This window comes from Ascidiella aspersa, chromosome 2 (assembly GCF_963924565.1).
Source record: "Ascidiella aspersa chromosome 2, kaAscAspe10.2, whole genome shotgun sequence".
In the NCBI taxonomy this organism is placed as follows: domain Eukaryota; kingdom Metazoa; phylum Chordata; class Ascidiacea; order Phlebobranchia; family Ascidiidae; genus Ascidiella; species Ascidiella aspersa.
This window is the reverse complement of record NC_139448.1, coordinates 421,079-435,505: the sequence shown is the minus strand read 5'-3', so window position 1 is coordinate 435,505 and position 14,427 is coordinate 421,079. Positions and strand designations below refer to the sequence as shown.

Below are 14,427 nucleotides of genomic sequence, written 5' to 3'. Positions count from 1 at the left end.
AACAAAAAATACAAAACAAAACATTTAAAAGCGTTCACACAGGCTGTGGGGTGTTACTCTGATTGTGAGGCATTAGATAAACCTTTTATTAGACACAAGATATGACATGATTTGAAACACATCACAATCATCACATGATTTGAAATTTTTATTTAGTGACACGTAGTGCAAACGTTTCGGCATAAGCGAATTTGTTATGACATTACAAAAATATGTTTGCATTATCTAAGCCTCTTACAAAGTTCTTATCCGTAACATTACTTTTTGGGTATATTCTGATTACCACATTTATCTTCCATAATCATTGGGTATAACATGAGGCCAGCAGTAGCAACGTAATATGCAATAGTGATAAAGAGCAACAGTATGATGGATTGTTTCATTTTGTCAAATCAGACAAAATTCAGGTAGACTTCGTACATTATGATGATTATTGTGGTGTAATTCATTTTTAACCAGTTAAAATAACTGATAAATATTATCTTTAACTTGGGCAACGCCGGGTATTTCGTCTAGTAAATTATACTATGCAATTACTTTTGCAAACCACTTGCACATCTTGACCACCAATTACCAATTGTTTATAATGCGATGAAAATCACTCACCAACTGATAAATCATAGACTTGCTTCACAACATAAATGTAGGACAAGACCCACGCTAACATGTACAGTTTGCATGCTTTGCCACTGTCGCCTCTAGCGAACAACACCGGCTTGAGAGGCTGACAACTTGGCGAGCTCATAAGCATAACGTTAGCGCTGTCTGTAAAGCCACAGCGCAACAATTACCAGGAATTTGGAATCCAATTCGGCTCTTTGTCGCCTCTAGCGAACAACACCGGCTTGAGAGGCTGACAACTTCGCGAGCTCATTAGCATAACGTTAGCGCTGTCTGGAAAGCCACAGCGCAACAATTACGAGAATTTAGAATCTAATTCGGCTCTCTGTCGCCTCTAGCGAACAACGGCGGCTTGAGAGGCTGACAAATTGGCGAGCTCATTAGCATAACGTTAGCGCTGTCTGGAAAGCCACAGCGCAACAATTGCCAGGAATTTGGAATCCAATTCGGCTCTCTGTCGCCTCTAGCGAACAACGGCGGCTTGAGAGGCTGATAACTTGGCGAGCTCATTAGCATAACGTTAGCGCTGTCTGGAAAGCCACAGCGCAACAATTACGAGAATTTAGAATCCAATTCGGCTCTCTGTCGCCTCTAGCGAACAACGGCGGCTTGAGAGGCTGATAAATTGGCGAGCTCATTAGCATAACGTTAGCGCTGTCTGGAACATTAAGACTTTTGTGATAATATTGAACTCTGAAAACGTGTTAGCCTTAAAACGTTAAGTTATCAAACAACTTACTTGGAATAGTCAAATTTTTGTTGCAAAAGATTTACCGATAAAGTCACTCTTACCTTTCAAAATTATTAACAGACCGCGAAGTTTAAAGCAGGGCTGCGGAGTCGGTTTAAAACAACCTGAGTCCGATGAAATAAAGTCGAGTCCCGAATCCTGCTCCACAGCCCTGAGTTTAAGTCATACTTTGCACTAAATGTTCTTGGTGCAAAGGTTTAAACATTTATATTTGCACCCAACTTTCTAATAGTTATCGTCTCTCGTGTATTTTATGTAAACTACTTCAACCAGTGGTGATAGTAAGCCTGAAAAGCATACTGGAAAAATATAAGTTCGCTTTAAACGTGCCGCAATCTCCTTGGATGCAATTAGATTAAGATCTCAGATGCAAATTTGCGCACGACATCAAACGATAAGCTCACTTTTGCGATCGCGATCGCGGTCATTTAACGTCGGTCACTTGCCCAATTCAATTCTCAATCGAGCGAAATTTTATCAAGACACTTTTACAAATCACATTGAACTGACAAACTCTCCTCAACCGCGAATTTTAAACTCGTTAGCATGTTGCGCAACAAAATTCTTAAGAATACGAACTTTATACTTAATCTCTTTCTTTGACATTTTTCGTATTTTCAAATTGCTTAACAAAGTGATCGAGCACCACACGAACAATCAAAATTAAAAGATCCAGTCGCACTCTTTATCAATTTAATTCTATCATCCTGTGCGTCACGACTCTTACTTTTTACCATGTTTTTCGCACCATCTGTACGAGACACACCCTGAACATTCAACAAAGCACCACTGTTACTACCGCAACTGTCTGCACAAAACCCAGCGCCACTTGTTTTATCACATTGAACTGACAAACTCTCCTCAACCGCGAATTAATGTTTATTTAAGTTTTTGATATTTTTTTAATTTAGAAAATATAGGGCATTCTTATAGATGTGGTGAAATCTTTTTCTAAAATATTTAAGATAAATATGTTTAATTTGCCGTTACATTTTTGTGCTGACCCTGTGTGTTGGCTAGCTTTTGGTAAGAATAGTTTATATATATGCACCCCGGTTGAGAACCACAGCTTTACACACATGGAACAAAGTGAATAATCAATCACTCCATTTCTTACTCACTCCCACAAAGCGATCGCAGAAAGCGCGAAAAAAGTGCCTTTATTTTGTTAAATAGACAAAATTTTAATTTAGGAGACGCGACGCATTGGATAAAAATACACATTTCTCGATATAATGTCCTATATACATATTACTTTGGCATATTTTTTGCGTACTTTATCTTGTTTGAAAAGTGTTACTAAAACTACAATGGCCTGAGGAAAACAGTCGGAGTCGGAACCGACAATAACTTTACCAAATTTTTGTTCGAAAAAAATGAAAATATACCCAAAATAAGTAGACCATTAACACCTAATGACTTCACGCCAATACCTGTTACCTCTATTTTTGATAAAGTAATGCACCATCAACTTCTTAATTTTTTGCAAAACATGAAACTATCGGTAAACATCAACACGGATTTAAAAAATATCACTCAACCTCACTTGCCGCAACAGAATTATATGAAAACCTATTTAATTAACCAAGAAAACCACAGATATAGCTGTATAGTTTTCCTTGATTTAGCCAAGGCCTTTGATGCCATAGCCCAGTGCTTCTTAAACTTTTTTAGTTTCGTTCACCCCTAGCATCTATCTCCAGATTTCATTCACCCTTGTCTCATGGTATGATAAAACTGACTTGCACCCCTACGAAAAGCAATTCGGAATTTGTAATTAATATCACTGAGACAACTTGAAAATAGACAAGTTTGTTGTTGGTCGCGCGGAGCTCGAAAAAAATTGGATTTAATTGGTTGAATTGGCGCTAAACTGTAAAATCAGGAGGCTTTTCGCAAAACATTTCGCCCTCTGTTGCTAGCCTGTTATCCAATTTAATAAAATATGGATTGAAAATAGATTGAACGGGGGACGACTTTTATCGTTTATCTATAAGTTAGAAAAATTATAATCAAATAGGGCCGTTACCTTCGATGATATGAAAACATGCAATGGAACTCAAAGAGACATTGTCAAATTTTTTTTGGCAGCTTTAATGTTAAAGTTGGCAAAAACAGAGTTTGTACAGCGCTGTAGGAGTGGTGTACAACCAAAACGAAAACGAAACCATTAGAATCATAGCAAAAAAATTAAATATTAACTTAGAGCTCGCCTCCCCTCTACGAATTGCTTGGAGACCCCTAGAAACCTTTGTTAAACCAGCAATTCAGCATCTTTCATGGCCTAAGTATTTTTTGGAAATAAATGCAACGCCTCGCCTGAAAGTCTTGCTATAAGTATTAGCAACTAACTCGAAATGCGAAAAAGGGGACATTTGGACATTTTTTTTCGGAGGACCATTCAGTTTTCTTAAGAAAGGGGGACAAATCCTCCTAAGAGAACATATGGTAGGCCTAACTTATACACTCAGTGCAAACCAACTCAAGTATTACAATAAACAAAAAAACACCAAAGAACAACAGGTTTTAGTCGATTTACTTCAGAAAGTTGTTTACTAGTGACTATAGGATGCTCCTGAACTTTCGTTCACCCTTATTCACCCCTGCAAAAATTTTATTCACCCTGGGGTGAGTCATTCACCACTTTAAGAAACACTACCATAGACAACCAAATATTACTTAAAAAAACAAATCTTTATGGTATCAGAGGCCCACCCTTGAAACTAATAGAAACTTTTTTAAGTCAGAGAAAGCATAGTAAAAAAATCCGTCGATCCTGTATGCGGTGTCCCACAAGGTCGTATATTAGCACCTCTCCTCTTTCAAATCTACATTAATGACTTACCAATAAACTCAAATATAAATTGTAGTTTATACGCAGATGATACTGTCATTTATATCTCCCATAATGACATAAAAAAATACAACAAATAGGCCTAATTAAATAAATATAGAAAAAATTGAGCACTGGTTTCGGGCTGACAAACTATCAGTTAATCATTCTAAAACACATTACTTGGTAACCAATTCAAATTTCAGTATTAAACTAAGGGTGAACAAACTGAAACAGGTAAATCCAGCGAAATAATAGGCCTCATCATAGATGATAAATTGTCATTCAAACTTCATATTAAAATGATCGAACAAAAGTTTCGATGAGATACAAAGATGCCTTTCAACTAAAACCATTTTATCAAAATGGAACATACTAGAAACCCAATAAAAAAAACTAAAATTACGCACAATAGGTAAATAATACAAGGCGTGGCGTGTTGCCCCACCCCCTGGAACCGCCCCTGCCCCTCAGTTCACTTCCATCAACAGGAAAGCTGATAAATGTTTCGCATCACGGAGGGACGATTGTTGGTCGCTCGAAGCAATCCAAGATCAGTCGAACTTCAGAAGCGAAAATCCACTCTGTTCTCCTGCAAACACACAAGATGAAAATTTAAAAGCTAATAAACGTGTTTTCAACTGAAAGAAGAATTCCAACCCGCCACATCTGTTTACAACAATTGTAATCTAGCCCATCTGATGTTGTTGTATTTACATCGGGGGTAAATTAAAGAAGTGTTGTTAAACTGGGTCCGTAGGTGAGTTGAGACCCAACCAGTCACATCTGACCCCACAGTTTATCAAGAGTTTCCATAATAATAACAACAACTGTTTTGTAACTGACCTTATATTAGAGCAAACATATTGCAAACCAAAACCTATTGATGCATGGTTAGAGAATGAAAATTGAACAATAGGTAAGAAGAGGCACTTTGCATAATAACATCCATTAAATGTAATGTATACGGAGCTAAATAATGTACATATGTAGTGAGTGATGTTACTTTTCACAATTTACACAAGAAAGGTGACAATCGAAAAATAATTTAAAGTTCACCTCGGAAAGTTCGTTGTAGAAAGCTTTCTCAGCAGTTGCGATGTTCGTAACAATGTCGGCGCACAGGACGACCCGCGAGTCGAAAAGGTCGGGCAGTTCTTCATGAAGTTATGAGTTCAGCGTCTCATAAGTATCATGGGCCTCTGTCACGTGATCCTGGGCCTATCACGTGAATATCGTGTTCACAAGATAATCCGCAATAAAACATAAAGTATATGCGGAATGCAAGTTTATTCAAACTCCATTTTTTAATAGTTTGATTTTGGTTACCACTCAAAGGTTTTGAGATCTCCATTTTGTTCAAATATGTAAAAATACGCATAGTTGCTGAACGTTTGTTGATTGTTGGCATTTTATAAAACAAATGTAGAAATAAACTTTAAAAGGCCTACTTACAAAGGCAAACTGCTAGTTCTGTGCTGCAAATACATAAGTAGGGATGTTCAAAGTAGAATCCCAAGGTATTCTAGAATAATAGGTTTCGAATCTAGAATAACGAATCCAGAATAGCGAATCCTAGTATATTTTTATTAAATTATTTAACCTCGATTTTGTTTGGGGAAGGGATTAATCTTAATCTACCCTACAGGGCCCACAATCACAGCAATAAATCGCCCAAACAATTTTCTAACATGTGTACATTATAATAAAAAAACTCTCTCATATGTTTAACATTCTTAACAACTGTCATCTGAAGCCGTTCTGTAAACTAGAATATGTCAACTGTCCAGGTTGTGTCCAAAACTTATATTTTTGCCAATAGTGAGCAAATGCAACACTGCACACAGAAGTCTTAAGCAATTCGGTCCTGTTTTTGAAAGCATTGTTAAGTCTTATTGCTTCTTTTTTGACTAACATGATCTGTTATGCAGTCAAATAATGTACAGCAAAGAATACAAAGTTATTATTGACATAACGAATTCTTGACAATTACGTTGTGCATAACTGCATAACTTCCCTGAATATTGGCCTAAAGTTGACCTTAAGTAACCCCATAGCGCATTTTGTGGACGGCCAGCACGTTTTGCAACGCTATGTTACTTTTGCAACTTAACGCATTTAGGGAAATTGCGAACTCCACACCAGACATTACACGCTAGTCGCTCGCCCAATAACGCTTGATTGACACTTAATTATTAGACGAACGTTATCGCGAGACGCGGTAATTGGTCGCCCGAAAAAACGCTGACACTGCACTACGAGGTTACATTTAAAGCAAGCACTATACATTGGTCGCCGCAGCGACAGGCCAAATTACCACACGCGTTTGTACAATTAGGCGCGACGGTCGGCGGTAAAACATTAAATTATATCGGTTCCAATTACCCAAAATAAATGGCAGAATTGGATTCGAATCTCATCTGGATTCGAATCCAAGGATTCGATATTCTACTTTGAACATCCCTATAACATAAGTAGGCCATAAGTTAAGACCAACTCAGTACAACCTAATATTTAAATGCAACGCCTTGAAAAACAACTTTTTTTAAGTACACAGTAAATATATGTGAAATTAAATATATTGTCAAAATGGCTCTATATGTTCAATGAAACAGATGTACACACATATGTTTCATCGAATAAATGATATGGTACTGTGGATCCCCTTCAATTGAAGTTGCTTGTACCAACAGATTGAGCAAGCATTGGCGTATGGTTGTTTTTCGACTAGCTCTTCTCTGAGCCTGCATAGCTCAGTTGGTAGAGCGACGGTCCCGGCTTGACCGAGGTTGTAAGTTCGAACCTCACTGCAGGCTAATTGTTTTACGAACAGGATGCAGCAGGCAACGGTGCTATGGTTGTTTCTCGACTCGTTCCTCTCTGAGCCTGCATAGCTCAGTTGGTAGAGCGACGGTCCCGGTATGACCGGAGGTTGTTAGTTCGAACCTCACTGTTGTTTTTCTAGTCTGCCCTGCTTGCATCATTGATCGACAGATTCGGTGAAGAGTCTGCAATGGCTTTCAGTGTACTGGCTCTTTATGTGTTATACTTGTTGAACAAACATTTAATCTTTGGTGCATAATGGCTTAAGGTTGTAGATAGACGGAAAATAAAAGCAGGTTGCATTTTGAAAATTCCAATGAATCTTTAAGGTAATGGTTTGAAGTTGAAGTTAGATTTAATAGAGATATCAAAGTCCATACAGAAGTTTCGAACAAAATTTTAACATAATAGTTGGAGGTTCTAGTTGGACGTAGAATGAACATCAAAGTCCATATCGAAGAAGGTAGAATTTTGTGAACTATTTGAATATATCTTAAGATAATGGCTGGAGGTTGTAGTCAGACATAGTAAGAATACCAAAGCCCAAACAGAAGTAGGTTGCATTTTAAAGTAACAAAAATAATGCTCCCTATTTATGCATGGGCTTAAAATTCATTCTTGTATCACAAATATTAACAAAATATGCCAAAAAAATTGTCGGCCCATATATTTTAACAACTAGTGGTCGTTGCAACATAGAAATCTCACCCTAGATAATTTTGATTCCTCGAGTTTTTTTGCTCCCTGTAAACTTGCGAGATTTCGTCATGCCGCGTCAAAATCCACCAACTTCCGACCTCGCTTGTTCACTTTGACCTTCATCTCATTGCACTAAAAAAAATAAGCTTTGAAAACAACTAATCAGTTTATTGCAGGTGCCTTCAACTTTTTTCCGCAGACCTCTCAAAAAATATTTTGCTTTGCGTGGATCACTGTAGGAAAGAAATGTTTAGAGATGACGCCACAAACTTACGACACAAATAAACTTTAGAAGTCTGCTGTTTTCAGACAAAATAATGTGAAAGTGAAATAAAGTATTAATAGATTCAGTGCAAAAATGTTTTATTGTTAATTGAAATCCTTTCTTTAAAAAATTTTGATGTAATGCAAACTAACATTCCTATTAGGTCTTGGACCCCCTAAAACTAGCTCCGTACTCCCAAGGGGCCCATGGACCCCAGTTTAGGAACCCCTGGTTTATTGCAACAAATTGATGCCAGCAAGTTCAGGCTTGTTTTATCCCAGAATCGCTTTAGTTCATCACAGTTGCGTAAAATCTTGTCAAGATATAATGCGATTTGTCGTTAAACAGTGCCACGTGATTTAGAATTATCCAAATGCGACTATTAACAATGATAGTTTGCAAGGGTCAATAACGTTGTCAAACTTGGTGAAGCCTCACGACCACTTTTAAATTCAATTTCCCAAAACTTATATGATCTGGGCGGACTCCGGCCATAAGCTCGAAATAAGAACAACATCAGGCCTTATTTCGATGAATTTAGGACTTTTTATCAATCAGGTTTATTTCGTATTCCGACAAGTTTAGATTCTGTCGCTCATTATACTGGGTTTGGCTTTATTATGTCGTTGGTCTTAATACTATGGTTTTATAGATTTTTCTGCTTTAGGTCTAATTGCATTTTAGGTCTTATTGTGTGTTTCCATTTGGGCATATCCTTTCTTTAGTTTTGATGTTTGTAAACCATTTTGACAGGTAAGGGCTTGTACTGATTTCAATTTTAGTATGAAGATTAGAAGGTAAATAGAAATAAAACATCATTGAATGGCTTGTACTGATTTCTATTTTAGTATGAAGATTAGAAGGTAAATAGAAATAAAACATCATTGATTAAACGCTTTTAAAAACAACTGAGAATAAATATATTTAAAGAGCTTCGACATCAATTTCAAGTTATTGCGATTGCATTTATTTAATATAAGCCTATAAAAGAGGGGCCATATTTTGTTCCACATTTTCTAAATTTATTTCCTGATGAATTATAGTTCCACAAAATTTTGTATCTCACTGCGATCGTCAATTCTTCAGGCCATTTGTAATAAAAGCATCGTGAGGGCAACAGTTTTACTTAATTGTTTAAATTTTTCTAAAATAACCAGGGTCTTGCTTTTCTTTGGCATTTTTATAGTTGTTTGTCTTTTTGAAATGACAAAAATCTAGAAGCATTTTCAAGAGTTTTGCACAAACCCGAAAAAATAACGGCAGTCAGTAAAACATCTAAAACATTTTGTCCACTCAACCAAGGCCCTAGTAATGCAGTACTTCATGTTGTTTAAATCAACGTTTTTCCAATAGGTTAAAATTTTAATTGTTTTGGTCAAAAAGTAATCGCCCTAATCATGTGTAAAACACTCAATTTATTCAAACCTGAGTAACATGATCTTGTAGGACAGATATGACCTCTGTGTTCAGTCAGGCATGAAGGTCACTGTGCAGAAGACTCGTCGTCTGAAAAATAAAAATATTAAATTGGGTTGGAAGTATGATGTCCATACCTCATCCCGATAACAGTTTGATTAAAAATTTCAGCCAGCATTTGTGATTGAATGCAGCAATGATACAGGGTGCGGCAGAAAAACCTACCACATTTTAAATTGGCACTGTACCAAAGCTGTAGCAGTCTGACAGGAGGTTGAATTGAAACTTTGCAGCAAATGACTTACCATTTGTGTTTCAGATGTTAGTTTTTATAAGTAAATGATGTTTTGTGCAAATTTTTAAAATTTTGTATCTGTATGTAAAATGGCCTGGACTGGCGAACACTGTACATTTATTGTGGAAGATTTCGTTAAAAATGGGGAATCTGTGACTCGAGGGCGCCATCTACAGGATGTAATCTTTAAAACATAGATACATCAAATGGTAAGCTTGTTAATTTGAGATGAGACAATAAATGGTTTGATTGCTTATAAATTTTGTCTCTTTTTCATAGTTTGAAATGCGGTAGGTTTTTCTGCCGCACCCTTCGCCAGTCCAGGCCATTTTACATAAAGATACGAAATTTAAAAAATTTACACAATACATTACAGGTATCTGTACGAACCAAAGGTACATACTTCATTGCATTACTTCACCAAAAGTGTAGAAGCATAAAACAAGAAATGTTTTGAAAAAAGTTCACCCAGGTTAAGTGGATTGTGGCACAAGCTGGCATCTGATCAGTATTTCACTCTACTCACAACTTTATTTCAATTAACACTTACTTTTGAGAGTGTTGCGACCATATCTTTTCCCATCCAACCGTCTTCGTAAACCTTTCCCAGCGATGCATAGAAATCATTGGCTGCCGACTGCATTGCTAAAATTAAAAAAAAAAAAGTAAGCAACCTGAAAAAGCTAAAGTACTTTTGGTTTTAAAGAATCTCATGCAAACAATTTAATTTATTTTTTCAGAAAATATACTTTTTACAGAAACTGATAATGCTTGTTGTTATGCAACGGAATATTTATTTTTGTGAATTTTAAGAAATAATTTAGGCTTTGCATATATTTTTTAAATCAACAGTTTAAATATTTAGCTTTAAAAAGCGAAAAAAGAAAATGTAACAACTATAATTCTCAAAATATTTTGTTAAAAAAAATCAAAACGAGAAACAAATCAGTAGAAATTTAAAAAATATGAACTTTACCGATTATGGATTGAAGGTATCTTTTCATATCTTGCTGGAACTTTGTCAACTGAACCTGAAAAATCAAGTAAATATTTAGAAAAGTGATTTTTCAACCCATAGGTAGCGAACTAAAACTTTGTCGCCATTTGATCTGGTCGGGTAAAGACCAAAGTAATTCACATGCTTAGATTTATTGAGGTTGCTTCAAGCAAGATTTCTACAAAATTTAAAAAAATTGGGGAAATCATGAGTGAATTGAGGAAGCAATACAAAGACATCTAACTTGTTAACCCTAATTTATTATGTTTTTCCCTTAAAAATGTTCAGCGGGTAGAATTAGGTTTTAGTCAAAGCTTTGCTGGTATAGCTCAGTGTTTGGGACGCTGTGAAAAAAATTAAGAAACACTAATATTCTAAGAATACAGTTAAAGTGTGAAAACTTATATTGAAGATTTTTTGAAACATTTTTACTCAAGGGAGTCTTAAACTGCTTGTAATTTTTTTTACAAGGGATTCATTTTTGCATATCTGACTGTTAGATCAATTGAGGCCAAAATAAATAAAAACATGATAAAAAATATACGGTAAGTTTTATAAATTAGATTTGTTTTTGACTGCAGACCTGGCATCCTTCTATGGAGCATCGGTGAAGAAGTGCTGTTTAAATGCATCATCCGACTAATAAATTATAAGCCAGATAAGACCTATTTCTCTGAAATTACTGTAATTATTCTTTAAATTTTATATACTTGTTTAACTGTGATGAGGTCTTAGGATTTTCAAAAAACCAACAGGATCGAAACAGTTTTATAATGAATGCTTTCAATAATCTTTGTTAATATTCACTGTGTGGCGGTGAAATAACAAATAATTTAAACTGTTGACACTAGTCTTTGGAACAATACATTTCATACAATACATTAGGTTTCATTGAAATGAATTTGTGGCTAATTATGTAAAGAAAGCTTAACTGTTGACAAAACACTTCAAACATAATCAATTCTTTATCAAAACTCTGAAATCTAGACTCTAAAAGCATTAATATTAATAAACAAGCATTAATGCAATACAGCTAGAAGCATTTAATTCACAAAAACAAAGATAACAACAATTTAACTAATATATATCAAACTGTTGAAGCCACTGTAATAGCACTAGCATAATTCAGCAAAGATAATGTCATAACAAGGTGTGGGTTATTTATTAATGCCTTTGCTGGTTTTTAGTTTTATATTTTAGTGTTTTATTAAAATTATAAATGTTGCCTTGGTGCCCTTCAGATATGTTGAAATATTTATTCAATTAAGCTCGTTGAATATGTATTTAAGTTTATTAACCTATTGGTTAAGTTTCATTTTGCATTACACAAAGTTTGAATTTTTGAAAGCAAGAACACTCATTTTAAATTCTTATGTTTTTCAACAAATTATATAAAACATATTTCAAACTATCCACGAAAAGCTACAAGAAATAGAGATTGAAGTGGCAACAGGTTTTGGATGACGACTTAATTAACCGAATCTCACTTTCGAACAACAACAACAGTTTGAAACATGAGCTGCTGACAATACACACCACTGTGACATCATAATAGTAACACTTGAGAACACTTCAATAATAGCTAGAGTGAAAAGTAAGGGACTTAAAAGACTACTTTTGTAGCAAATACGTTTCGCTATTTTTAATTTCCTTTACTACATTTTATTCGTTTTATCTTCACTTTATTTCCTTGTAACTTGATTAAGTACTGTTTTTAAAATTCTAGACTCTTTCAAATTTTTTTCAAACTAGATTAGAATTCTCAAAACTAGAAATTAACTAAAATAATAAGGAATTACAATTTGTTCCCTGAGAAATGTGAATGACAAAATTCTTAAACCAAGATTGGCAATTTTTAGGCTGTATTTTCAATTGCAGTTCAGATATTTGTTTTAAATGAAAAACTTAAAAACGCCATTGTACATTTTAAGTAGTTTGGGTCAAAATGGAAATTACATTAGAACTAGAATTTAAACATACAAGGAATCCCTAAATACCATTAGAATTAACTACAAACTGATCCAATTGATCGCAATAAAAACTATAGCTATCTAGTTATTAGCAAACGTGTTTCATAGAATAACAACACTATGATGTAATGCTTTGGAATGTGTTTGTAAAGTGGACATATCTTGGGGTAATCATTAATCGAAATGCAGCAGCGGCTGGAAGTAGGCCACCACAGGTAAATGCAAGCATTTGCAAGCACACATCTCCACCAAATATCACTACTCATAACTTGCAACATAAGTAACTCAAATTAAGTATTTTGAGGAATAAGAGTGATTTGCTGCTGTGCCAATCTCAGTAAGAAATCAAAATTGAAATACTTTTCAAAAGCTTGTAACTTGAAACTCAATTCATGTTTGCTAATTTGACGATTAAGGCCATTTGCCACTATTTAAATTTTAATTTGTGAAATGACTGTTGTGACAGTGATTTCTAAACTCTAGTTTTTATTTTCACCTAAAATCTCTATTGTCCAAAAGCATTCTGAGTTTCTCGTTTGAAAAAAGTTTTTGGCCATGAAGCTGAAATGTTAGACCTAAAAATTGCCAATCTTGGTCCAAACATTTCAAATGCGACATAAATTCAAAACTTTTCAAAGAAAAAATTTTAGTTTTTTGAAAAACCTAAATTGGATCGCTCAATAGTTTTTGAATAGAATTCTAAAACAAAAGAGTTTAGATGCCAAGTTTAACACAACAGCAAATATAGTTGAAAATTTGGAAAGAAATGATAATTTAAGCTGACTGACAAAATTCAAAGACAACCAAATACTTGTGGCAACTCTTATTAGCGATAATATTAACAAATCATTTATAATCTGATAATCTTAACTTATCATGATATGCTATATGACAGTTTAATAAAATTATAAATTATTTACCAAAGATAGTTTTAAGGAAAGCGCTATTAACACTGGATAAATGACAATACATTTATTACTATCTAAAAAAAAAATACTATTGCTGTGCGCTTAAATTTGTCTAAATTCATTTGCTAAAAGTTTCTACTTTGACCTGATAAAGCAGCTTGTGCAATTTGTCGTTTTAAATTGACACCTGATTATCCTATTTAGAATCAGACAAATATGGACATTTACAAAGAATCAAATGTAAAAATAATTGCAGATATTTATTCGCTTTCTTTTTCTGATTGAATGGAAACAACAGAATCCCTATAGGAACTTCCTTTCGGCATATTTCAAGTGTTAGAGAAAAAACAATATTAGGTTAAGCAAAATGTAAGTTTACCAAGAACATAATTATGTATGTAGCTGAAGTGCAACTTTTCAAAGTATAAGTTTACCAATTCGCTACAAATCTGGTTTTAAACATTTTGGAGACAAAAGTTCAGGAAGTGACTCGTTGTTGTTATTTAATCAAGAATTACCTGTTGCTTAGTAACAAGGTGAACGTAATTGTCGATGATTTCATCCTTGGTTTCGTCGCCGCGCCCGAGCGAACGCAGCATCTGCAAAACACAAAACACGATAACATATGACAAACGCAGAGAATGACTCGTACAAGTAAAAACAAATCCATATGGTTCATTACAAATACCACTGTAGGAAAAAAGCATAAAATTTAAATCAAACAGGAACACTTAAAAACATTATTTTCTCAAGGAATGGTGAGATTTTTGCAAGTTACAGTAACCATAGCGACTTCATTTCAAAAGAAATATTCAAAGAAACTATATTCAAGATTGAATCTCTAAGTCA

At 34.7% G+C, this 14,427-nt stretch overlaps 1 protein-coding gene and 1 long non-coding RNA gene across 5 annotated transcripts in view; both read right to left on the bottom strand.

The window, feature by feature from the left end:
• The window catches only part of LOC146162961 (myc box-dependent-interacting protein 1-like), a 234,182-nt gene that overhangs the window by 217,185 nt on the left and 2,570 nt on the right, over positions 1-14,427 (bottom strand). For 3 of the 4 annotated variants that reach the window (XR_014494516.1, XR_014494517.1, XM_083381516.1), the window contains exon 2: positions 14,097-14,177. Coding sequence is in view for 2 of the 4 variants with exons in the window: in XM_083381516.1 (XP_083237642.1) it covers positions 14,097-14,177 (81 nt within the window). In the remaining 2 variants the exon portion in view is untranslated. Of the gene's footprint in view, positions 1-7,737; positions 7,860-9,417; positions 9,499-10,253; positions 10,349-10,679; positions 10,735-14,096; positions 14,178-14,427 lie in introns of those variants that run through there. The other variant, XM_083381517.1, reaches the window with a different exon arrangement.
• Positions 3,937-5,421, bottom strand: LOC146162962 (uncharacterized). Its single transcript, XR_014494519.1, has 2 exons — positions 5,265-5,421; positions 3,937-4,797 (listed from the first exon to the last, which is right to left on the bottom strand). It is a non-coding gene; the product is annotated as an uncharacterized LOC146162962 (long non-coding RNA).